Source organism: Phalangium opilio, unplaced genomic scaffold (assembly GCF_054372755.1).
Source record: "Phalangium opilio isolate 3A_F unplaced genomic scaffold, DU_Popi_V2 ptg000209l_1, whole genome shotgun sequence".
In the NCBI taxonomy this organism is placed as follows: Eukaryota; Metazoa; Arthropoda; class Arachnida; order Opiliones; family Phalangiidae; genus Phalangium; species Phalangium opilio.
This window is the reverse complement of record NW_028324217.1, coordinates 17567990-17593891: the sequence shown is the minus strand read 5'-3', so window position 1 is coordinate 17593891 and position 25902 is coordinate 17567990. Positions and strand designations below refer to the sequence as shown.

General features: G+C 39.1%; 1 protein-coding gene across 1 annotated transcript in view; it reads right to left on the bottom strand.

The window, feature by feature from the left end:
- Positions 1-17406, bottom strand: part of LOC149620965 (uncharacterized) — a 41857-nt gene extending 24451 nt beyond the window's left edge. The window contains exons 1-5 of the mRNA XM_089854659.1: positions 17398-17406; positions 17194-17298; positions 16743-16874; positions 15779-16664; positions 1787-1868 (exon numbers count right to left, since the gene is read on the bottom strand). Coding sequence (XP_089710785.1) covers positions 1787-1868; positions 15779-16664; positions 16743-16874; positions 17194-17298; positions 17398-17406 — 1214 coding nt within the window. The remainder of the gene's footprint in view (positions 1-1786; positions 1869-15778; positions 16665-16742; positions 16875-17193; positions 17299-17397) is intronic.
- Between the last annotated feature and the right edge of the window lie 8496 nt (positions 17407-25902).

The window sequence follows — 25902 nt, the reverse complement described above, 5'->3', positions numbered from 1 at the left end:
CGTTTTTGGTCGAATTTTACGTTAATTAAACTTAATTAAGTTGAAATTAACGTTGGATTGTGGTTCGGCAGAGTAGTTTTAGCTTATTAATTGAGATTCAATAAATAATTCACATTAATATCAATGTTTAATTGAAAATTCAATCCTTGCCGAAAAAACCCTATTTTACCCCAAACTTTTGAATTTCCTGAATATTAATGTATTATAAAGATAATATAAATTAATTTCAGTGTTAGATAGGAAAAAAGGGGATTTACCAGCTTATAGCTTAGTTTTAATTTTAATTATGCAGTTTAATTAAAGGTTATTTTTATTTTTGCCCCAAAAATGTACGTTTTTGGTCGAATTTTACGTTAATTAAACTTAATTAAGTTGAAATTAACATTGTATTATGGTTCGGCAAAGTAGATTAAGCTTATAAATTGAGATTCAATAAATAATTCGCATTAATATCAATGTTTAATTGAAAATTCAATTCTTGCCGAAAAAACCCTATTTTACCCCAAACTTTGGAATTCCCTGAATATTAATTAATGTATTATAAAGATAATATAATTTAATTTCAGTGTGAATGGGAAAAAAGAGGATTTACCAGCTTATAGCTTAGTTTTAATCTTAATTATGTAGTTTAATTAAAAGTTAATTTAATATTTTACCCAAAAATGTACGTATTTTGTCTCATTTCACGTTAATTATACCTATTTAAGTGGAAATTAACGCTGGATTGTGGTTCGCCAGAGTGGATTTAGCTTATAAATTGAGATTCATTAAAAAAATCGCATTAATACCAAGGTTTAATTGAAAATTCAATTCTTGCCGAACAATCCCTACTTTACCCCAAACTTTTGAATTTCGCGCTTCTTCAAATGTTCGGCATATTTTTTCATTTCACCCCATAATATTCTGCCGAACAATCCCTAATTTACCCCAAACTTTGGAATTTCGTGCATATTAATGTTTTTTAAAGATAATATAAATTAATTTAAGTGTGAAATAGGAAAAAAGCGGGTTTACCAGCTTATACCATAGTTTTAATCTTAATTATGCAGTTTAATTAAAAGTTATTTTAATTTTTGTCCTAAAAATGTACGTTTTGGTCGAATTTTACGTTAATTAAACTTAATTAAGTTGAAATTAACGTTGGATTGTGGTTCGGCAGAGTAGTTTTAGCTTATTAATTGAGATTCAATAAATAATTCACATTAATATCAATGTTTAATTGAAAATTCAATCCTTGCCGAAAAAACCCTATTTTACCCCAAACTTTTGAATTTCCTGAATATTAATGTATTATAAAGATAATATAAATTAATTTCAGTGTTAGATAGGAAAAAAGGGGATTTACCAGCTTATAGCTTAGTTTTAATCTTAATTATGCAGTTTAATTAAAGGTTATTTTAATTTTTGTCCCAAAATGTACGTTTTTGGTCGAATTTTACTTTAATTATACTTAATTAAGTTGTTAATAGTCGTTGGGGCGAGAGAGGGTAGTTTAGTTAGGCTTATTTAGTTTCTGAAATGGATTTGAATGATTGCTTGATTTAATTGCGACTTTTAGTGTGGGGGCCGTATTTTTATATTTTACCCCACTCTTTTGTGCCGAAAAGTGCCGAAACGGTCACTAATTTACCCCGAAAAGCCGAAGGCGAAGCCAGAAGTCATTTAGGATGTTTTAGCAGACGACGCATGGGAGATTTCTACTATTTTTGAATTCGGGGTAATTCGGCAAAAGTTCGGCAAAAATAATTTCGGGGTAAAATAGTGTTCCCCCTAAATTTTAGTTTACCATTTGACGGTCCATAAGAAGAATGACGAGCAGACGTATAAGTTTGCAAAACCTCGGACTTGGAGGCGGTAATATTTTAGTCCTGGAGTGGTATTAAGAATTTAAGATAAGAAAAGAATGCGTGTGGCACGTCTGCGGGGTGGGAAATATGGATTTTTTAAACTGGACATTAGGCCAGCTATCCCCCCCGACCTTGACGTGCCCTGGTCATTGGTCATGGTCCAGTTTATTTTTTTCCAGGTAAGGGGGGTCGCTGGCCCAGTGTCCAGTTTTAAAAATATCCTTATTTCCCACCTTGCAGATGCATATCCATTCCCAACATCCCGTGGCCAACTTAGATAATCCTCTTTCAGCGGTACAAGGCCTGCCAGCTTCACCCGAGCCCCATGTTAAAAAACGACTAGCAAAAACAAAATCGCCCCTAGTTCCGACTTTCGCCGTTGGGTGCGCTACCAACCCAGTAGAGCTATATCAGTTGAAGGGGGGAAACTTCACAGTTGGACCTGCCAATAAACGGAGCTGGGTTTCACCCTCCCTCCGTGCGGGCCACTGCTAAATTTCCCGCACAGTATGACGCCTAGGCGGGGACTAGCGAAACCCCGCCTCAAAATCTCTCCTTTACCCCCCGAATTGAAATAGCTCTATAAGAAAAAATTCGGAAGTGGTCTCGTCTTTAAAGCATTTTTAATATATTTGGTCAAATTTTAATTTATATTTTGAGACCTATTTCATAATTTTCAGTCCGTAACTTGACGAATAATCAACATTCAATGTAATGTTACTCCATCTATTAATTTATGTGACTTTGTATTTTCCACTTTTCTTTGTTCTTACCTTAATTGTAGTTAAATCGTTAGTTTCATTAGAACTTTATGCGATGAAACGAATACTGAGGTTAAAAGGTCTGGGTTAATAATTACACAAAAACGAAGTTCATAAGGGTTGTGAATCACGAAAATGGAGGATAAGAACAGTTGCATGAACATTTGTAGGAAGTCCCACCATGTGGAGGCTCGACAGTTCAATTCATTTGACGGATTGCTCTCTAAGTGGATTAGTCGGAGACCAGTTGATAATGAATAGCGCAAATGCTTGAACATTTGGTAGATGTCCCGCCATTTGGAGGCTATACGTTACTCATTACATCTCGTACCCGTGATGGTGGAGTAAGACGACAATGCGACAGATTCGGTTTATGTGGAATGGGCGAGAGACTAGGCAGATGATGGAATAGTGGCCACTAAAAGAGTGGATCGGTACTCGAGTAAAATAGTTAACATAGTGAAATACACTTTCCTCAATTACGAGAAAAAGCGTACTCAGTTCAGAAATGGGGAATACGTTTACCTCCATGTGCAACCCGCGAACGCGCTCTATCAGGGTTGCCTCGGAATTTTCAGAACTAAATTCCCTGACTTTTCCAGGTTTTCCCTGACCTTTTTAGGCCGAAAGTGTTAATGTTTGCAGCGTGATTTAAGTGCTTATAATTAAACAAACTCGATCTACATTACGTTTTCCAATGTATTTGTTGCACCAAAATGATTAAGAAACATTTTAACTATAAATAACAGTCTAAGAGATTTGTTTTTACAAAAAAAAATTCTAGACATTTTTAAGGATTACTCTAGACTTTTCTGTGTTAAGAGAGGATCAGGAGAAACTTTCATACCCAGCCTGGAAATTTTACCCACTAAAATCAAATTCCCTGACTTTGCCGAAACTTTTTAAATTCCCTGACATTTCCCTGACCTTTTCGAGCCGTTTTTAAATTCCCTGACTTTTCCAGGTTTTCCAGGATTTCCAGGTACTGTGGCAACCCTGTCTATTGTAACAAAAAGAACAGAAAGACAGACACAGAAACGTCCCAGACAGTACCTCTCAACAGCTTAACATTCCTATAACAAAGAGGAGAGAGAGGGTGAGATAATCAGTATAGGCAGCCGTGATCCAAGCGTGGTGAAAACGGGGGTAAATCTACGGACGGTACGTCGCGGCGCCTGAGCGCAGCTTTCTCGCGCATAGTTGACATAGCCCTTACTAAAATATCGCATGATAAAAAGGTAGATATTACATGAATTTTACGTAATTGTTACCAAGTACATGTGAATATTACGTGACACGACGTGTCAATGATTATCACTTGTGTTTGAGAAGTATTTCATTAGTGAATACCAGCTCATTAAAGTGTCACGTTAGATGGCTTTTCATACTCAAGGTGATTCATGGGTGACACTCGCATCACTAATATACACCCATGGATATTGGTCACGTTCAAGGTAAAACCTTAATGAAATGAGGGTTCCTGATAGCAATATCAGGTGAATAACATCCAAAAATCACTTCGGGGCTCTGTCGATACTGTTTGTTAAAAAATCAGTGGGTGCATGTCGGATGAATATCAGACATCAAGTAACACTTCACTGGGTTTATGTATACCTTGTTGAATATTGGGCATTCAATATTCAACCGAGTTACACCAGCCGCGTACATTACAAACATTCGTGAATTAATGTACAGTCCGCCATTCATCCAAGAACCACCAACAGTAACTTATATAAAACTTAGCGAATATTGGAGATTCGATATTCACCCGAAATTCACCAACTGCATATACGTGAATTAATGGTTTATCATTTATGTCTGGTGTATCTCAGATCAACAAAGAGTGATAAATTATCACTTGTATCTCATATTAATAGAGAGTGATACATTATCATTTATGTCAAGTGCATCTTAGATAAATAATGGGTGACAAATTATCATTTATGCCAGGTGTATCTAAGATTAATAGCGACTGATTTATGTACTGAGGTTGGTGAATATTACACATTCAATCTTCACCCGAGATATACCAGCTTCACTCGTTAGAAACCTTAGAAAATTAATGTGTGGTCCGCAATTCATTCAAGAATCACCAACACCACCATAGTGAATATTGTAGATTTGATATTCACCCGAAATTCAGTAACTGTTAAATGTCACACACATAAACGAATTGTCAGGTAGCGAGTGACAAATTATTATTGATGTCTGGTGTATCTCAGATCACTAACGAGGGACAAATTTTCATTTATGTCGGGTGTATCTCAGATCACTAGCGAGTTACAAATTATCATTTATGCCGGGTGTAACTCAGGTAAATATTGAGTGATATTACTGAGATCAGAAATAACTTCAGCTTAGATCAATAGCGAGTGATAAATTATCTTTTATGTCAGGTGCATCTCAGATCAATAAGGGGTGAAACATTTATGTCAGGTGTATCACAGATCTTTAGCGAGTGACAAATTATTATTGATGTCGGGTGTATCTCCGATCACTAACGAGTGACAAATTATTATTGATGTCGGGTGTATCTCAGATCACTAACGAGTGATATCACTTAGATCAGAAGTAACATCTGCTTAGATCAATTGCGAGTGATAGATAACATTATCATTTATCTCAAGTTTATCTCAGATCAATAACAGGTGATATCATTTGTGTCATTTATTCGGCCCTATCTTGGTATGATAGTGCTTCCTTGTCATCTCGGGTCAATAACGGGTGATTATTTGTCATCTCGGGTCAATAACGGGTGATTAATTGTCATCTCGGGTCAATAACGGGTGATTATTTGTCATCTCGGGTCAATAACGGGTGATTATTTGTCATCTCGGGTCAATAACGGGTGATTATTTGTCATCTCGGGTCAATAACGGGTGATTATTTGTCATCTCGGGTCAATAACGGGTGATTATTTGTCATCTCGGGTCAATAACGGGTGATTATTTGTCATCTCGGGTCAATAACGGGTGATTATTTGTCATCTCGGGTCAATAACGGGTGATTATTTGTCATCTCGGGTCAATAACGGGTGATTATTTATCATCTCGGGTCAATAACGGGTGATTATTTGTCATCTTGGGTCAATAACGGGTGATTATTTGTCATCTCGGGTCAATAACGGGTGATAATGTGTCACGTATGTCTGGTGTCTTTTGGGTCAATAGCGGGTGATTATTTGTCACTCATGTCGGGTGGCTTTTGGGTCAATAGCGGGTGATTATTTGTCACTCATGTCGGGTGGCTTTTTGGGTCAATAGCGGGTGATTATTTGTCACTCATGTCGGGTGGCTTTTTGGGTCAATAGCGGGTGATTATTTGTCACTCATGTCGGTTGGCTTTTGGGTCAATAGCGGCTGATTATTTGTCACTCATGTCGGGTGGCTTTTGGGTCAATAGTGGCTGATTATTTGTCACTCATGTCGGGTGGCTTTTGGGTCAATAGCGGCTGATTATTTGTTACTCATGGCGGGTGTCTTTTGGGTCAATAGCGGCTGATTATTCGATACTGATGTTGCGTGGCTTTTCGGTCGATAACGGGTGATTATTTGTCATCTCGGGTGGCTTTTGGGTCGATAACGGGTGTTTATTTGTCATCTCGGGTGGCTTTTGGGTCGATAACGGGTGTTTATTTGTCATCTCGGGTGGCTTTTGGGTCGATAACAGGTGTTTATTTGTCATCTCGGGTGGCTTTTGGGTCGATAATGGGTGATTATTTGTCATCTCGGGTCAATAACGGGTGATAATGTGTCACTCATGGCGGGTGTCTTTTGGGTCAATAGCGGGTGATTATTTGTCACTCATGTCGGCTGTCTCTCGGGTCAATAATGGGTGATAAGTTATCACGTATGTCTAGTGATCAGGTGTCACACAGGTTTAAAACGAGTGATAATATGACTCTTATCACAAATGATAATCACGTAATTTTTACGTAAACATTCAACGTGAAATATAAATAAAAAGCTGGTCTATATTGGACTAATTTTAGGCAATAATTGGAGGTCCATTTTTGGGTAAGGGAGGGGATGAAAGAGACACGACGAGGAGATCCATCCACCCACGCGGAAAGGATATGAGTCCTGAAACTAAACTTTTAGAAAATTGTTTTAACTACTCCCTTATTTTTTCCATTTTTCAGCGGATTTTATAAAACCTGTTTCTATCACCTTTCTCTCCTCTTTGCCTATAATAGAGGTAAAAAATAGCGTTAAAAATATTCACCGGCGAAAAAACGTTATCCACATAAATGTGATGAACATCAAATAAATACAGACTCCTTAGCTCAAATGGTCGTTCAATTTTTCCCTCAAAATGTTTAACAGATGTTCGTGGAATTAATTGCCTCCTCCCCATTTGCGCAATTGGCAATTCTCTAGCCTTGCAACCACAACAAGATAATGAGGCGTCTCTGTATTTTTACCTCTCCGAGTGACGTATGTCACGGAGAGGTATTACACCGGCCGTGTCTGTCTGTCTGTCTGTCTGTCTGTCTGTGTGTCTGTCTGTCTGTCAGACCCCACGTGACCGCGTTCGCAGTTTACAAATCGGAGCAAACAAATACCCGATTTCCGGAACGCGTTCGCGGTTCACGGAAATTTGGTCATTCATCTACCAACACCAGTCTTTACTAACTGGCTTCTAAGGACCACAATCTGCTAGTCTTTGTCCATCCCACATGGACACTAGTCTGTACGTGCTTGCTTCCAAGCACCACCAACTTCTGTTCTTCGTCAATTTCACTTTGACTCCAGCTTCTATGCACCACCATCTTCTGTTCTTCGTCAATTCCACATTGACACCAGGTTCTATGCACCACCATCTTCTGTTCTTCGTCAATTCCACATTGACACCAGCTTCAATGCACCACCATCTTCAGGTCTTTTGTCCATTCCACATGGACGCCAGTCAGTACATTCTGGCTTCTTTTCCTCCGTCATCGTTTGGTTCCAAGATATACGCGGCGATCGGCTAGGGTTACGAGAAACGTCTAGCCTCCCAATGGCAGGGCTTCCACCATCGGTTCACGCAAATGCGTTTTTATCTATTATTTGGTTTTAAGATATACGCGGCGATCGGCTAGGGTTACGAGAAACGTCTAGCCTCCCAATGGCAGGGCTTCCACCAAAGGTTCACGCGAATGCGTTTTTATCTATTATTATAATGGAAACGAAACGTATATATACCCCAAAATTTGAAAAAAGCGGGCAAGAGGGGTACCCTTCACTTTAAACATCAATATTAGCAAAGTTTCGAAAGATAATAGGAACAACTTTATTTTAAACGATTTAACTATTTTTAAAGTTATTTACTGGCGATTAAAATAATTAAATTTATTTAAATATTAAAGATAAACCCAAGTACCGAAGTCGTTAAATCATTGCCTCCTATATCTATCAAGGCCCGTGCATTGCGTTATATTTCGTACATTGTCTCTTATATCTTTTTAGGCCCGTGCATTGCGTTATATTTCCTACATTGCCTCCTGTATCTATCAAGGCCCACGCTTTGTGATATATTTCCTTCATTGCCTCCAATATCTATCGAGGCCCGTGTATTGCGATATATTTTTGAGAACAACAACCAAAATGGGAAGCTCCTCTCAGAACCATAATAATTTGTTTTCTCAGTTATATGAAATGAAAATATGGATAATATTTTCGGCAATTCGATTTGAATGGCTCTTTCTGATGTATCATTCTCTCAGCACTGTTCATAATGGACAGGAACGTAGAGATTCGAGACACTAGGAATTACGATAGTGTTTCAAATCGTCTGTATTGAGGGCTTAAAGGCTTGGAGTGAGTCGAAAGATAAATACACATCCTATTTTTTATTTGTACCATGCGTACCACAATGTTGCCAGGCGTTTATTGAAGGATGCTTGGGTACTTGGTACAGACTGTTACGTCTACCAAGTTTCCTAGCATCCAAGAATAAATAGGATTCATAGAAGCCAGTGTTAAGGGCATGTCATGGGTCAAGTCGTTAAATATATCGACGCAGTTAAATAGCTGATGGCATTATTTTATCCACTTTCACATTGCCTTTCGAGTGGAAGTTCAACTTTGGCACGGACGACAGATGGCGCTCTTAAACTTCTACCTCCAAAAATCGTTGTTGTCTGCTCGTTTTCCCCTTCCGCGTTTTTTCGTTATAAACTTATGATTTAACGAACTGTTAAGATAAAATTTCATATTTCCTAAGACAGATAAGCTTCTACTCCTTTCATATTACTCCCAGTTAGATTTAACGCTTAAAAAATATATTTTCAATAAAAACACTGCTTCCACTAGTGGATTTATACTCCTTGTTAGATTAGTGTAGGTGTAGAGAGTAATCATTACAAACGCTAAAAAATATATTTTCAAAAATGAAGAACATAGAACATTTATTCTATATCAAAAAATATTTTGGTGGTAAGATTGCTTTAGAAAAATCCAAACGGCTAGATATTGTTAAAAAAGAAATGTGTAAGCTATTTGTAGATGAGATAATTGTTTTACATGTTTTAAATGAGACTAAAACTTCCACTATTGTGTCTAAAAAAGTGTTAGCAATGTATATTTTTTAAATATGACGGAATTGCGGTTGATATGATAGCGCCCTATTTGCGAAAAAAACCTTTTTTTAAACAAGTTGAATCACTCTTTGATAGAATTTCAAGAGAAGAAGTTAAGCGTTAAATTTGCTCGATTAATTTTGTTCGGAAAATAATATATTTAAGCGCTATGTATTACTGAAGGAGATTGATTTTGCCAATCTTTGTGAGTATTTAACTGTTTAATAATTATTTGGTTAAGTGGGAGCCTAGCTTATGTGTGATTGGGTTGTGGCTTCCATGTTTTGGGGCATTTGCTTTTTGTGTGGTGAGGTATGATTCAGCTTTGATATGGACAAATGTTACAAATCATACTGGTAGACTAAGAATACGGTTGAGGTATAGCGAGAGAGTAGAGTTTCCACAGCAATTGAGAGATATTGAAAAGGCTTGAACAATTGACTATTTTAAAATTAAATTCCAGCACTTGCAAAGAATTAAAAAAAGCGATAGATGCATATATTTAGGTAGTTTAAGGGGTAGTGATAGTCATCTCCACTCGGAGAGGTAATATTTTGGCTTTCCCAACTTGTTACCTCTCCGAGTGACGTATGTCACGGAGAGGTTCTGTAACGATCGTGTGTGTCTGTTTGTTTGTGTGTGTGTTTGTGTGTGTGTCTGTTGTTACACCCACGTGACCGCGTTCGCAGTTTCCAAATCGGAGCAAACGTGTTCGCCATTTCCGAACTGCTTTCACAGATTCGGAAATGGCTCCTCTACTTGAGTTCTCACACCACCATCTTCTGGTCTTTGTCCACCCCACACGGACACCAGTCTGTACTTACTGGCTTCTAATCACCACCATCTTCTGGTCTACGTCCATTCCACTTGGACACCAGTCTGTACATACTGGCTTCTAATCACCACCATCTTCTGGTTTTTGTCCATCCCACTTGGACACCAGTCTGTACATACTGGCTTCTAATCACCACCATCTTCTGGTCTTTGTTTTGGTCCATTCCACTTGGACACCAGTCTGTACATACTGGCTTCTAACACCACCATCTTCTGGTCATTGTCCATCCCACATGGACACCAGTCTGTACATCTGGCTTCTACACCACCTTCTTCTGGTCTTTGTTTTTGTCCATCCCACATGAACACCAGTCTGTACACCTGGCTTCTACACCACCATCTTCTGGTCTTTGTTTTTGTCCATCCCACATGGACACCAGTCTGCACACCTGGCTTCTACTCCATCGTCATCGATGGGTTTAAGACATTCGCGGCGATCAGCTAGGGTTACGAGAAACGTCTAGCCTCCCTAGGGTGGGTTGTCCACGATAGGTTTTCGCAATTGCGGTTGTTCTTGCTTTTAGCTGTAGTTCGACACCCTTATATACTACCTATTTGAGTAAAGCGAAGCAACCGGCGTATGCTTCATTTCAAACGCCAATATTAGTCAAGTCTCTCAAGAATGTTTAATAGTTCTTTTTAAAAACGATGTAACGTTCAATAAGGCGAATAACTAACGAAGAAAATATTAAATATTAATTATATTTATTTTAATATTTAAGATAATCTTGTTTCTCAATTCAAAATTAATACGGAAAGAGTTAAAAAGCAGTCTATGTTTTTGTCTGTGTGTGTCCGTCCGTTGTTACAGTAGTGCGCTGCGTTAGAAGTTCGTTTTGTTTTGATGTGTAAAGAAATCCTACAGAACCATAATATTCCCTTTATCCTTAATATAAAGTGAATATGTGGAAATATTTTTCGTAATTATGATGCATTTAGTACTTTTGTAGCTTTAAAGCTCTATTTCATTTTGATATTCCAAAGATTGTTTTTAATATTATTATTTAAAATGGGTGTTTATATATTACTTAAGCTATACTACATCTCTTTATAGCATAATCCTTTCTAAAGTGAATACAAGCACAACGCTACTATGTTGGTCGAATGAACTTTTATTTGTCAATAGGCCTAGTGAACCAAAAAGTAAACGCTTGGGTATGGTTTTCGTTTCTGTAATGCAGAGACATTAACGGTTCAGAGTGAGCCGAAAGTTAAATACACTTTTAAATAATTAGGCTTAGATTTTATAATCATGGTGGAAATCTGGGCCGCGTTCAGCAGAGCCCAGCGTTGATAGCAGTGTCCTACATTTTGACGTCACGGTGGTTCGCGCTGAGCTAGCGCGGTCTTCAAAGAAAATAGTCGGCTTGATTGACGTGACGTAAAACGCGTAGTTCTCAGCTTGGCGAAAAAACCATGGAGGAATTAATACAAATAGCTCTATGGGACTATAGCTATTTAATTGGCGTGAAACCAGTTGATCACGCGAGAATTTTAAGAGATATGTTAGTTTCTAATTTTAATTATAAAAGTTGTTATCTATCTCTATAAATATGTTATCATACAATTTTTGTTAAACCTTGGTACCTTGCACGCTTTATTGCGCTAGCGTCATTTATAAATCGCCGATGACCGGAGAAAAGCTATGACGACAGACCTCACCGGTAAACATTTCCAAAATCCGCTGTCTTTTTTGGTGAGCTCTGCTGAACGCAGCCCAGACCAGTGAAAGGTCTGATCGTAATCGGATAATAGCTTCATGTTTTCATGCTTTTTATGGTACGCATTTACTTTCAGTGTGTGTAGCCACAAATAAGCTTTGGTGTTATGTAACGTTAACAGTCATGTTGACAAACTAAGAAAATCGTTGAGATGAAACGAGAGGATAGTGTTTACATGGCAACCCTGTTGTGAATATGGCTTTGAACATAGAGGGCATACAGTTAAGGAGTAGAAAATTGGGCCTTTACAAACACGTAAAGGTAATATCCCTCCAAAGTTTTATCTCTTCATTTCCCGTTTTTCCCCCATCGGATGATTTTAATGTGCACAAGTATATCATTATTGGATGTAAAATGTCGTCTGATTTACAGTATATTTGCTATGCTTTGTACACTGCTTTAATATTTCATAAATTTTAACTTAAGAAACATTTCCATATCTGGGTAAATAAATTTGTAAGTAGTCGTCTTGACTCGGAGAGGTAATATTTTGGTTTTCCCAACTTGTTTATTTTTTATTTTAGCATTAACAGTTACGGCCTATTCATTACAAAAAAGGATGAAAGATAAAAGTTTTTGTCCAACAATATTTTTTAAAATGTTCATGTTACGATTAAAACGAAATTTTACATGGTCTAGCAGCCTTCAAATCCATTTAGTCAGTCATGTGCCTTCTACGTTTATGTTCTGTCAAAGAACTCTTCCACGTACTTGCATAGTCACATTGATCACATTTGAAGGGTTTTTCACCAGTGTGAATGCGTTGATGTTTGATCAAATTATACTTCTGTGTACATTTATAGTCACACTGATCACATGTGAAGGGTCTTTCACCACTGTGAATGCGTTGATGTTCGATCAAATGAACCTTCTGCGTGGATCCATAGTCACACTGATCACATTTGAAGGTGTTTTTCACCTGTGTGAATGTGTTGAGGATTGATCAAATTACTCTTCCGTGTACTTGCATAGTCACACTGATCACATTTGAAGGGTTTTTCGCCACTGTGAATGCGTTGATGTTCGATCAAATGAACCTTCTGCGTGGATCCATAGTCACACTGATCACATTTGAAGCGTTTTTCTTCGTTACCCTTTTTAATGTGACGTTGTGGACCCCTTTTATAATCAATTGAATATTTGATCCGAGTTGAACGTTTCTTATTAACGAAATATAAAAACGACATTCCATTTACAATATAGCATCAAAAATACAGTAACATTCAAGCGCACTTCTTAAAAAATGAAATGCTAAAGCCTCTACGAAAACTCCGTGTTAAAGAAAAGAAACAGTGCTGATCAAGGCGTTAGCCGATGAGTAAACGACCTCATCAACCAAAAGGGGATGAACGAACATCAACTGAAATGCATGAGAAACCTCGGCGCGAAACTAGAAAGGTTGTATTGATGCTGGGTGAACACAAGTTACCAATTTATTTCGATCTTGCACCCCTCTCTCTCTTTTGTCGCGTCTAGTTTTTCACTTTGTTTCTCCTTCTGGCAAATGGCACCCCCGAGGTCTGATTAGTGTTATATATTCCACATATGTGAAATAAAGTACAATTGACACATGATTAAAAATAACTAATGTGGATATCCCTTCGATAGATAAAACTTATTGTTCCAAAAATCTGTGTAACCAGAAACAATATCTCATTTTATCCAGCAACAAATAAACTCCGAAATTTTGGTCGAAATAAGTACCAGCATAAGAAAATAATATATAGCTCCCTATAAGTATGAAACTCTCCATTTAAGCCATGTAAACAGCATTACATCCATTGAAATTTTTAAAAAGTTTCTAAAGCCACCCGTTAGGAACTTTTGGCGTTAAAAGAGCTGAAATATTTGTTTAGAAAATTTTCAAATTTTATATAGTAATTAAATCGTTAAATGTCTTGAAGTTATTATTAGTATGATAATTATAACTGATTATGTGCATGCCAGAATTATCATAATAAATTAATAGATGGAGCGAAATTTTGACTACCAAGGCTAGCCCCTACACTGGTACGGGGTAAGTATGAAAATGTACACGCTTCATTCTTATAGAGAGCTATACTTTATTTTCTTATGGTACCAGCGATAAGAAAGGAGTGAAGACCCTTGCGAAAGAGGACATTTTAAAGGTTCTGATACATAATAATCTAGCTTTATTGCGCGTCCATAACATTCAATGGGTCACGATTTCAATGCAGAGAGGTGGTGGCTAGCTCCTACGCCACAGCTTACCGACAGCGCCGTATACTAAGTATTACCATTAACCTCAGCAAGTTTTGGTGGAAAGGAGAAACCGGGTTACACCGCGCAGGAAAAAGTGGGGAGAGAACTTTCACAACTCTATGCAGAAGGGTTTGTACCCAGGTTTTCCACCCCGTGCCACAGTCCGGGATCAAACCCGGGACTCTCTTGGTGTGAGGCGAAAGGTCCAAAAGCTGAACACTATATGAATTTATCGGTAGAGAGTTCACTCGTTTTTCGAAAAATGTTAAAAATCCGTTCGGATATTCTAAGGAAGCGGTAGCGGGACTTTCCTGGTGCGAGGCGAAAGTGCTAACCACTTCACCACCCCACGCACCTACAATTACTACCTAATGGCTTGATGCCACTGTTATTGGGTATTTACAAACCAAAACGATTGAAAAGAAGTTTAAAGATAAAATTAGGTCCAAAAGCTGAACACTATTTTATCGGTAGAGAGTTCAATAGTTTTTCTAAAAAAAATATACATTCGGATATTTTTACTGATTTGAACGTTTTTGAAAGCGTCCTTAGTTTTAGACAGTAGCTACAGGTCAGTGCTATTTAACATTATCTTATATTAACACCCCAGGCGAATTTAACCCATTAAGTAATTTTTGGGAAATCTTGAAATAACAATTTAGGGCTGGAACGTAAAATGTTTATCTTGTACCTAAGAAATTGTTTTGCATAATTGGTTCGAATAATCTACAGCGAGGATGACAAAACAAGTTTAAAAAAACTCAGTACATTTAAGGCCTTGACAACCATATCTTCTATATCTATATAAATCAAAGTCTTGACTGACTGACTGATAATCAACGCCCAGCCCAAACCCTAGAAGGCTGAACATTTGCAGGAACGTTACCCATAAGCAGTAGGCGCGTACCAAGAAAGATATTTCCAATCCGCCGCCAGCTTAATAAATGGCGCCCAGAAATGTAAAAAATCTTATCCTATAGACGGGCTGAATGGTCTTTTGGGTTCAGTTTGTTGTCATCTTTATAAATGGCGGCCAGAAATTTTAAAACAATTCTTTATGGAATAATCTAGGCATGAAAAGTAATAAAAAAATGTCCCGACGGGCTGACGGGCAACACTGAGTGCCTTCGCTCCTAGGGTGCTTCGAAAAGGTTGGCCATAAGTAAAATCTAACCATTCTTTAAATCATTTTCATGCAAGTTCTTATTACACGCGAGCGACGCCGCGGGTAAAAGCTAGTTCTGAATTAAAGTGGAGGAAAGATGGAAAGTAGAGCTCGTCGAACGAAATTTTCGGATAAAAATCCAAGATGGAAACTTATGACGACACACCTCAAATCCTCGAGATATTTCCCAATTTTTTTTGATACGGGTTCTGCACGAACCCTGGAATAGGGATCTGCCTGCTTTTACCACGAGTATTAAATAGGTTTTTTCAGTTTTTGACCTAGCTAGCAGCAACACCAATAGCGTATTCAACTTAGCGCTCAAGGGCGCTAGAACTGCTCGCGCTCGGATTTCCGTTTTCCATTTACTGAGCGCTGGACCCGAGATCCCATCGGTGCTAATCTGTACAGAATAGATAGCTCGCTAAATTTGTATCGACGATTATTACGGAAAAAGACAATCGTTAACGCAGCTCAAGAAATGAAGCGCATTTCATGTCGTCTAGAGCAAATCAAGAGCGATCTCTGAGCAGTAAAATGGAAAACGCCATTAGACTATACACTGAGAAGGTGGAAATGATTGATTAGCATATTTCCCCCATTGGGGGTAGGAATATGAAACCCCACTCTGGGCACTCAGATTATTAAAGTATAAAATGACTTACCAATTTCCGAACAAGATGATTCGGAATTCTTTGGAGCGATTTCTTGAAATGTCTCCGAGTTGGACACCGAACTATTATTTCCGACTTCAATAGGAACTTCGGGTAAATTGATTTCCATAGAGACGGAGGTCAATTCTGACAGTTCATTTGGGCTACGTTCTGGTTTAGGAACACACTCTGGCACACTCTTTGGATCAACACGCTTCAGTTTTGGCAAACACAGTACCATAGTTCGATTTTGTCTATCAGTTTTCTTCGCACCTGTCCAGGTTATTCTGGATTGGTTATCATCGAGATCGTTTTCTACGGCTAATTCTAGTGAATCGCTTTCGACATTTGCGCCAAGAGAAAGATCCAAGTGTTTTTCGACTTCAACATTCAATTCGGGAACACGAAATTCCTTTGATCGAGTTGTTCTTTCGTCAGTTTCTCCCTCTTTTGAAACACTTTGCGATTTGCGATAAGAATCGATAATTGTATTATTGTTCTCAAGAGGTTCTCGTGACGAATCACTTTCCGTCGTTGTGTCGAGAGGCATTTTCAATTCGTTTTCGGCTTCGAGCTTCGGCGAAGGTACACAAAGTGGCGATTTCTCACTGCATATCAACTTAGGGACACACGCATTCGTAATTCGCGTTATAAACCCCACATTTTTAGACATTTTTGGGATAATTTCAGTTTCGTTGTTAGCATTGCCAACCTCGGCAACATAAGGCGATTCTTGACTAATTTCTTCTCTACCCAGCATGCCTTGGACATTGACAGCTTCGACACTGTGCATCACAATTGGAAGAGATAACTCCTGGCCATTAATTCCCGAATCATTTTCAACGGGTTCAGATTTCACTAATTCATCGTTAGCTAATTGATCCATTCCACTTTTCTCCTATTTTTCAAACAATCAACTCTTAACCTTTGGAGTAACTCTTCCCCACCGACCATTAAAATGAAAAGTGTTCCATACCATCAGATCTTTGATACTCCTTTCCAACGCTTTATTGACCCTATTGAGTCTTTCAATTTCGTCTATTTTCTTATTTATCGTTAACGTTGTTTTCACTCTCTCTTTTCCCATGTTTGAAATTAAAACATTACGCTAAACAAAATAAGATTTCATTTTAACAGTAAATATTCTTTCATTGGCTGAGCATATTTTAAAGGGGCAAGCAAGATAGAACAAAGGTCCTAGCTGGGTTTCTTTGTTACTAAAGAGGAACGTGTTACCAATCCCCTTAGATCAGAGCCACTCCTGGTTGGTATTTTCACAAATAAACTTAATTATTCACCCACCCACAGAGTTTGGTTCTACTTTAAGGGACATAAGATTCGACAACTCATCCTGTACATTTAAAATGGGCTACGATACCAAACTGGTCTCGTATTTCTGTGCTTAATTTCACACTAGTTAAAAATACCTCGGCTTCCAGTTCCCTGACTCGATCATCCCTGGCTTTAACTTCATTGATGAGATCATCTTTACTCAAGTGATCATAATTACAATCTTCCTCAGTCTTCAGTTCCTAAAAACCAAGTTTCCCTAATTTTATATTTGCCTTAAACAGCCAATATTGCAATAATTTCTCAAATAGCTCTTTAATCGCCACCCTTTGAAGATTTACTAAACTCATTTCGGAATTTTGTGCCGAGAGTTTGTGAAATTGTAAAGCTTCCCTAAAATAAAATTTCTTTTCAAACAGAAGAAAACGAACATATAACAAGACAGGTTTCCCAATTGTAGCTTTCGCTATCAAAGCTTAGAAAAACATGCTTAGCTAGTTGAAAAGATTGTGACAATTGACACTGCAACTTTCTTCAAGATTAAGAAATTCCTCAAACCCATTTTTTGAATACAACTACCCTTACCGAAAATACCACCTCTAAAACACGTCTTAGGTTGGGCTGAAGACGTTTTTTAGAGGTTTTTTTTCGTTAAGGGTAGCTTCATATAAATTATTTATTCTGCTAGTATTTTTTAATTTTGAAATAGCAAGAAAGATCATTTTCTTTTCAAGGTATAATAGTTTCGATAGGCTTGGATCCGTAACATGCCTTATTGATATCCATCACTTACCAGCTTAAACGTTCGACCATAACACGACAATCCTTCAAATCCATCTTACTTTGTACAGTTCCCTGTTTAGATAACATACGTAACATTTTAATGATAATAAAAAACATGGCCATAAAGAAAGATTCAGCGTTTTCCCCTCAGTTCGATTCTTACCAGCCAAGGCTTATATGAACGTTTTTCTTTCACAGTTACTCACACTGTTCCGTTTTTTATGTTTTTCGGGTCTTTGGGAGAAAAAGCTTCCACTTTTATTAAGCGCTTTTCTTGTACATGGATACTCTTTTTGAAAATCAATAAACTATTAATAAAGGATGAACCGTTACCGTAGCAAAGGAATTCACAAAAAAGTACAAACGCGAAAAAAGAGAACCTCTAGCAGACAGCTTTAACGTTTTCCAAAGCCCACAGCCACTCAATAGCAGGCTTGGAAATAAGGTTTATTTCTGAACTAGTCCTCCGGACCAGTGACCCCTGATGTCTTAAATATGAAACTGGTCCCGGGACCAGTGACCCTTCCCCAATTTATTTTTCTACTGGTCAGTGGTCCCAGGACTTGTGGTCGTTCTCTCTTCTAAAAAAATCTCTCTCGGCTTAGGGTTGTATACACAACTGGACTCCTGGAGTCGAAATTTATGTTAAAATGAAAATAATTAAAGAGGTCCCCATTTTTAATAAAAAAAGGAACTATTAAACTAGTCATTGGGACCAGTGACCCTCGCGTTTTGAATAAAAAAGTGGTCCAAGCTATTAATAAACTGGTTTTTGACCTGTAAACCTGTCTTATTTCCTAGCCTGCTCAATAGACTACAAAACTTTGGTAGGGAAGTTGTAGCCAAGGAGTACTAACTACCAAGGAGTAGAATTGGTAGAAAATATGTTAAGATAGAAAAATTCTAATAAGGAACCCCAAATTTGTAAACTGGTCCCACCGCCTATTTTTTCCAAAAACGATAATTAATAAAGTGGTCCCTGGGACCACTGACCCCAGGTTTTGGAATAAATAAACTGGTCCGAGCAATTAATAAACTAGTTTTGGACTGCTTTAACTTTTGTGCCGAATCCACATAATAGATTATAGATGTTCATTTTGTGCTGGAAAACTATGTTTAGGATTCTTTCTCAAATTTTCACAAGTTTTCAACAAGTAAATAGCTTGTTTTGGGAGGCATTTGGGGTGGCATTTCCTTCAATTTGGCATTAACTTAAATATGTCAGTTGAGTACTCGTTTAATTAGTATTTCAGCATACCCTATTGTTTTACTGTGGCTGTTAAATGCATACATATTTTAAACCTGTGACATTATGCTTTTTATTGTTAGTAGGTCAGTTTATGAACAGCCCCCTATTAGCCTAATGTCTATTCTTTATCTAATCTCTCTTGTCTGTGTTAAACATTCAGTCTATCTCGGACGTCGGTCATGTATTAATCATTGTAAATAAAACCATAGTTTTAAAGTATCAATTCCTGTGTAGTCGTACAAACACACAACATGGTGTCAGAAGTAAATTAACGTAGTATTTTGTCGCGCGATATCACGGTTAGCTTTTATTCGTTAATCAGTATTCGACTAGAATTGCGGTCTACCTCGACACGGAAAATGCAGAACGCCGCGGCCTTTCAAGTGCAACCGCCTTGCCAATTCAACTTTGCGAATTCAAACGAGTGGCCCCGATGCAGAAGGAGGTTCGAGAGATTCAGATCCGCGTCCGGTCTTAGTTCCAAGACAGGGGAGGAACAAGTCAATGCGTTAATATACATGATGGGCGACAAAGCTGATGACGTATTCTTGTCATTTACGTTTGCCACCGATGCAGAGAAGTCCGACTTCAATGTCGTTATGAATAAATTCGAAGGACATTTCATTCTCCGGAGGAACGTTATCTACGAGCGAGCAACCTTCAACTCACGAGTTCAGCAAGATGGCGAACCGGTAGAAGAGTTTATCACCGCGTGTCGAGCCCAGATTGAGAAATGCGCCTACGGAACTCTCCAAGACGAATTGCTGAGAGACCGAATAGTAGTCGGGGTGCGAGACAAAGCCCTGTCGGAAAAAATGCAATTAGACGGAAACCTTACATTGGAGAAAGCGATCTCAACCGCCCGCCATGCCGAAGAGGTTCGCCGACAACAACAAGAATTAAACGCAGGAAGTTATAAAAACGGAACTCCGGCCGTTGTCGAAAAGCTTGGTTCTCGAAACACCTTTCAGACGAAGGAGAACAGGCGACCAAGAGCAACTCATCCTTCAAGACCAATTCAACGCGATCAAAAGGTTACTTCAGATACCTGCAAGAAATGCGGAATGTTCGAGAAACACAACCGAGAGCGATGCCCAGCATATAAAGCAGTTTGCCGGAAGTGTAAGAAGGTTGGCCACTACGAGCGTGTGTGTCTAAGGTCAACCACCAACTACAATCGTGAGGTCACATCGCAAATGATCTCTGCGGATGATGAATCAACGCCAATGGATACTTTCTTGGGAAAAGTCAGCAGTGACGAGATACAAGATCGTTGGATGGTAAACATTAGGATTAATGCAACACAAGTTCAATTCAAGATAGATACAGGCGCGGACGTTTGCGTAATACCAGACTCGCTATACAAGGCAAAATTTCAAGACTTAGCGCTGAATAAATCCGACCGACGTCTGTTTGGACCAGGGAAGACCTTGATTAACTGCAAAGGTTTCATTGAAGCCTACCTGTCAAGTTAAGACACCACCATCCATGACAAGGTCTATGTCATCGACCAATTGCAAGTTCCACTTCTAAGCCTAAGAGCAAGTGAAGACCTGAAAATAGTTCAAAGAATCGATGAGCTGCAACTCACGGAGACGAGTATAAGACCAAAGGACCATTATCCTCAACTATTTACTGGCTTAGGACGAGTCAAACGAAGCTACAAACTGAAGCTGAAACCGAACACAGTACCGTATGCAGTAACGACGCCACGTCGAGTTGCGATTCCTTTGATGTCACAAGTCGAAGCTGAATTGAAACGAATGGTGGATTTGGGAGTAATCCGGAGAGTCGAGGACCCCACAGACTGGTGCGCTCCCATGGTGGTCGTGAGAAAGGATTCTGGCGAATTAAGAATATGCGTGGATTATACGCAACTGAATAACTACGTACAACGTGACGGTACCAGATACCGGCTGTAGACCATACGCTTGGACGACTGGCTGGAGCCGAGATCTTCTCAAAACTTGATTGTAATTCCGGTTATTGGCAGATACCGCTACATCCGGACTCCACATTACTAACGACTTTCATGACGCCATTTGGAAGATATTGCTTCAACTGCCTGCCCCTTGGTTTTACATCTGCATCCGAGCACTACCAAGGCCAAATGTCTTCGTATATTGACGGCGTCAAGAACACAGTTTGTCATCAGGACGACATTCTAGTATGGGGCAAGGACATGGCCGAACATGATAAAAACCTGAAGGAAGTTCTCGAAAGATTGAAAGACCAAGGAGTCACGCTCAATGAAAGGAAATGCCTCTTTGGAGTCAAAAGGATCAAGTTTTTGGGCCACGTAATAGACAGTGCCGGAATCAGTCCAGACGAGGAGAAGGTTCGAGCCATAGTCGAGATGAAATCACCATCTGATGTCGCAGAGCTACGTCGCCTATTAGGAATGGTAAATTATCTTGGAAAGTTCACTCCCCGAATGGCCGAGCAGCTTAAACCACTAAGTAGTCTATTGAGCACCAAGAACAGCTGGATTTGGGGCCCAAGTCAGGAAATGGCCTTCAAATACCTCAAGACGACGCTCACTGTTTTGGGTATCTTCGATCCAAGGAAGCCAACGGCAGTATCCGCCGATGCGTCAAGCTATGGGATTGGAGCAATACTTCGACAAGAACAAGCCAATGGAACATACAAAGTCATTGCCTATGCCTCGAAGACATTATCCTCGACAGAACAACGCTATGCGCAGATCGAGAAGGAGGCGTACGCATTAACGTGGGCATGTCAGCGATTTGCGGATTTCATAACGGGTATAATAATAAAGCTTGAAACTTATCATCAGCCCCTAGTTTCCACATTGCATTCGAAACAACTGGACGATTTATCTCCGAGACTGCAAAGGCTACGTCTACGCATGATGCGCTATTCGTACAAGGTCTCTTACGTGCCGGGAAAATCCTTAGTTGCCTCTGATACATTGTCTAGAGCTCCGTTGACAGATGTCGATGACACCGAGCTACAACAAGAAATTTCTGCTCATGTCCAGTTAGTAATGATGAACCTACCCACTACAGATCCAAGGCTTGCTGAAATTCTTCATAAACAACAGGAAGATTCTACATGCAAAACGTTACAACGTTATCTCGAACATGGATGGCCAGAGAAAAAACGCGTTCACAGTAGTTGTAATGACTACTTCAGCTACAGACATGAAATCACCATCCAAGACGGAATCATCATGAAAGGCAGCAGACTGCTCATTCCAAGTTCCATGCGTCCAGAAATAATGGATCGAATTCATCAAGGCCACATGGGAATCGTCAAATGTCGAGAACGAGCCAAACAATCCGTCTGGTGGCCAGGAATTTCACGGGAAATCGAAAATAAAGTGAGAAGATTCGAACGCTGTCTCAAAGAATTAGTCAACTTTCATGAGCCCTTAAAGCCAACAAGCTTACCCGAACGACCATGGCAAGCAGTTTCCATAGATATGCTACATCATGGAGGAAAATGGTACAGTCGCCGCAATTAAAAACTTTCTCTCTCGCGACGTCTTGTTTCAATCATAAGCCGCAAATTATTGATCTGATACAATGGGTATAAAAAAACGTATCTTATATTGTTGTTTCAATAAATTTTTTACAAAGTGTTTTTTTTTCACTCTCCACTTTCCATTTCCAACTGATAAATAGGGGGTTTTGAATGATTGGGATGATTTTAAAGAGAAGGTGAACAGTTGAGCATAGCTCGTCCGAATTACCGAATGACATTCCAGTAAAGGGAAAGTGATGTTAATTGCAATTTTCTGAATACACGTCCTCCACGGAATCAATGCCCTGAGCCATATTCTTATGGATAGAGATACCCTTTAATGTTGCACAAAGATATAATCAACAATTGTGGAATGAAACTTCAAATCTTCCTCCGTTGAAGATATGGCCACGGGTGCGACATTCTGTTCCACTATGGTTCGCAAATGCCAGGGGGTGGACAAAGTTTTCTATCTAGATTAGTGGGCGATTCTTGACGTCAGATTCAACATAAGTCTGCAGGAACGTTTGGTTGAAAACGGCGCATTTCGGAGAGAACCATCTAGAAATTCAATGGCCAACCAATTCCCTCAATATGTCACCCATTGAAAACCGCTTGGTGGAGGAAATAAAGGTTCACTGAAAGGAGAATACCCACATTCAAAGTATAGCATGGGTCACAAAGTGGTGCCTACATTTGAGAAAGTGGTTGTGTTCATTGTGTTCAACTAATTGGGATTCGCCATAATCAAGATGACGAACCTTTCTCAAGAAACACTTTAATTACAACGCGAAATTAGTATTATACTAAAGTTCCACTAGTCTTAGCAGTGTATCCGATGGCAAATTATGGTCTTTTTGACAATCAATGGAATCTGCTGAGCTGCACGAAGTATTTAATCCTTGAAGGTTAAGTAAGGACGCAATTAATGCAGAGTGTGTATATATTTTATGGAGAACAACCCAACCAACTTAACAAGTTAAATAAAGAATAAAAACACTTTGCTAATTACTATCCAACATTTATTCTTAATTATGAACATGGTTAGGATAAATACATTAATACGTTTTCATTTTTAATTTCATTACGCGATTAATATTTGTTCATTTTACCGTTGGCGCTTACAACCTGTTGCATTCTCTGCGGCATGGATGAAAACAGATTGTTTATATAATCGGGCCGCTCACCAACCTCTTCCCATGCGGCCTGGATGATGGTGAATAGTTCGTCCTTATCATTGGAAATTATTTTGTTCTGGAATACAATCCTTTTCATAATCGCCCAGACGTTTTCGATTGGAGATAAGTCGGGTGAATTTCTTGGCCAGTTCATTAGATCTATTTCCGGATGATTCTCATTCAAATACGCCATGGTTGCACGTGACTTGTGTATACTCGAATTATCTTGATGAAATATAAATTTACCGTCCGGAAAATGATTGTCTACGACATGAGGGAAAAACGTATGTTCCAATACATCAATATATTTATCGGAATTAAGGTGCCCTTCTATTCGCGCTAAGGTGCCAATTCCATGTTTTGAAATATAACCCCACAATGGCACAGAAAACCGTCCGCTATTCTGGATTGAATGAATGTTAGTCGCATCATATCGGCTCCCTTTCTCTCTCCACACTCTTACGTGATGGTCCGTAGATGAACAAAATGTTGATTCGTCGCTGATGACAACTTCATTCCATTCGTTCCTCCAGTGAAGGTGAGCGCGCGCAAATGCTAGGCGTTCTTGTTCGTGCTCTGGTTTGAGATATGGCTTCTCCGCGGCGATACGACTGTGTAGCCCAACGTCACGTAATCGGTTTCTAATCGTTGTTTCCGACGCTTCCAATTCCATGATGGATTTTACAGATCGAACAGTGGTGGTAGGATTATTCACAACAAGAGCAGCAATAACGTCGTCTTCTTCTGCAGTGGTAACGCGTGGAGTTTTAGGTCTTGGTTTTTCTGTCAATCGCCCATTTTCACCATAAGCGGCTAGCCATGACATCACGGTTGGCTTTGAACAGCCCAGTTGCTGCGCAATAAAAGGAATACCCCTACCAGCCTCATGTAACGCAACGAGCCTATTGCGTTCTTCCTGTGATAATCTTGGCATACTGACTGGTGAGAGAGTGAGACAAACTGATAGAACAAATATATGTTAGAATATATTTCTTACCTTAAATTGTTATATAAAGACTATCAGTTTGTCTCACTCTCTCACCAGTCAGTATGCCAAGATTATCACAGGAAGAACGCAATAGGCTCGTTGCGTTACATGAGGCTGGTCGGGGTGTGCCTTTTATTGCGCAGCAACTGGCCTGTTCAAAGCCAACCATGAGGTCATGGCTAGCCGCTTATGGTGAAAACGGACGATTGACAGACAAACCAAGACCTGGAACTCCACGCGTTACCACTGCAGAAGAGGATGACGTTATTGCTGCTCTTGTTGTGAATAATCCTACCACCACTGTTCGATCTGTAAAATCCATCATGGAATTAGAAGCGTCGGAAACAACGATTAGAAACCGACTACGTGACGTTGGGCTACACAATCGTATCGCCGCGGAGAAGCCATATCTGAAACCAGAGCACGAACAAGAACGCCTAGCATTTGCGCGCGCTTACCTTCACTGGAGGAACGAATGGAATGAAGTTGTCATCAGCGACGAATCAACATTTTGTTCATCTACGGACCATCACGTAAGAGTGTGGAGAGAGAAAGGGACCCGATATGATGCGGCTAACATTCATTCAATCCAGAAGAGCGGACGGTTTTCTGTGCCAGTGTGGGGTTATATTTCAAAACATGGAATTGGCACCTTAGCACGAATAGAAGGGAACCTTAATTCCGATAAATATATTAATGTATTGGAACATACGTTTTTCCCTCATGTCGAAGACAATCATTTTCCGGACGGTAAATTTATATTTCAACAAGATAATTCGAGTATACACAAGTCACGTGCCACCATGGCGTATTTGAATGAGAATCATCCGGAAATAGATGTAATGAACTGGCCAAGAAATTCACCCGACTTATCTCCAATCGAAAACGTCTGGGCGATTATGAAAAGGATTGTATCCCAGAACAATATAATTCCCAATGATAAGGACGAACTATTCACCATCATCCAGGCCGCATGGGAAGAGGTTGGTGAGCGGCCCGATTATATAAGTAATCTGTTTTCATCAATGCCGCAGAGAATGCAACAGGTTGTAAACGCCAACGGGAAAATGATCAAATATTAATCGCATAATGAAATTAATATTGAAAACGTATAAATGTATTTATCCTAACCATGTTCATAATTAAGAATAAATGTTGGATA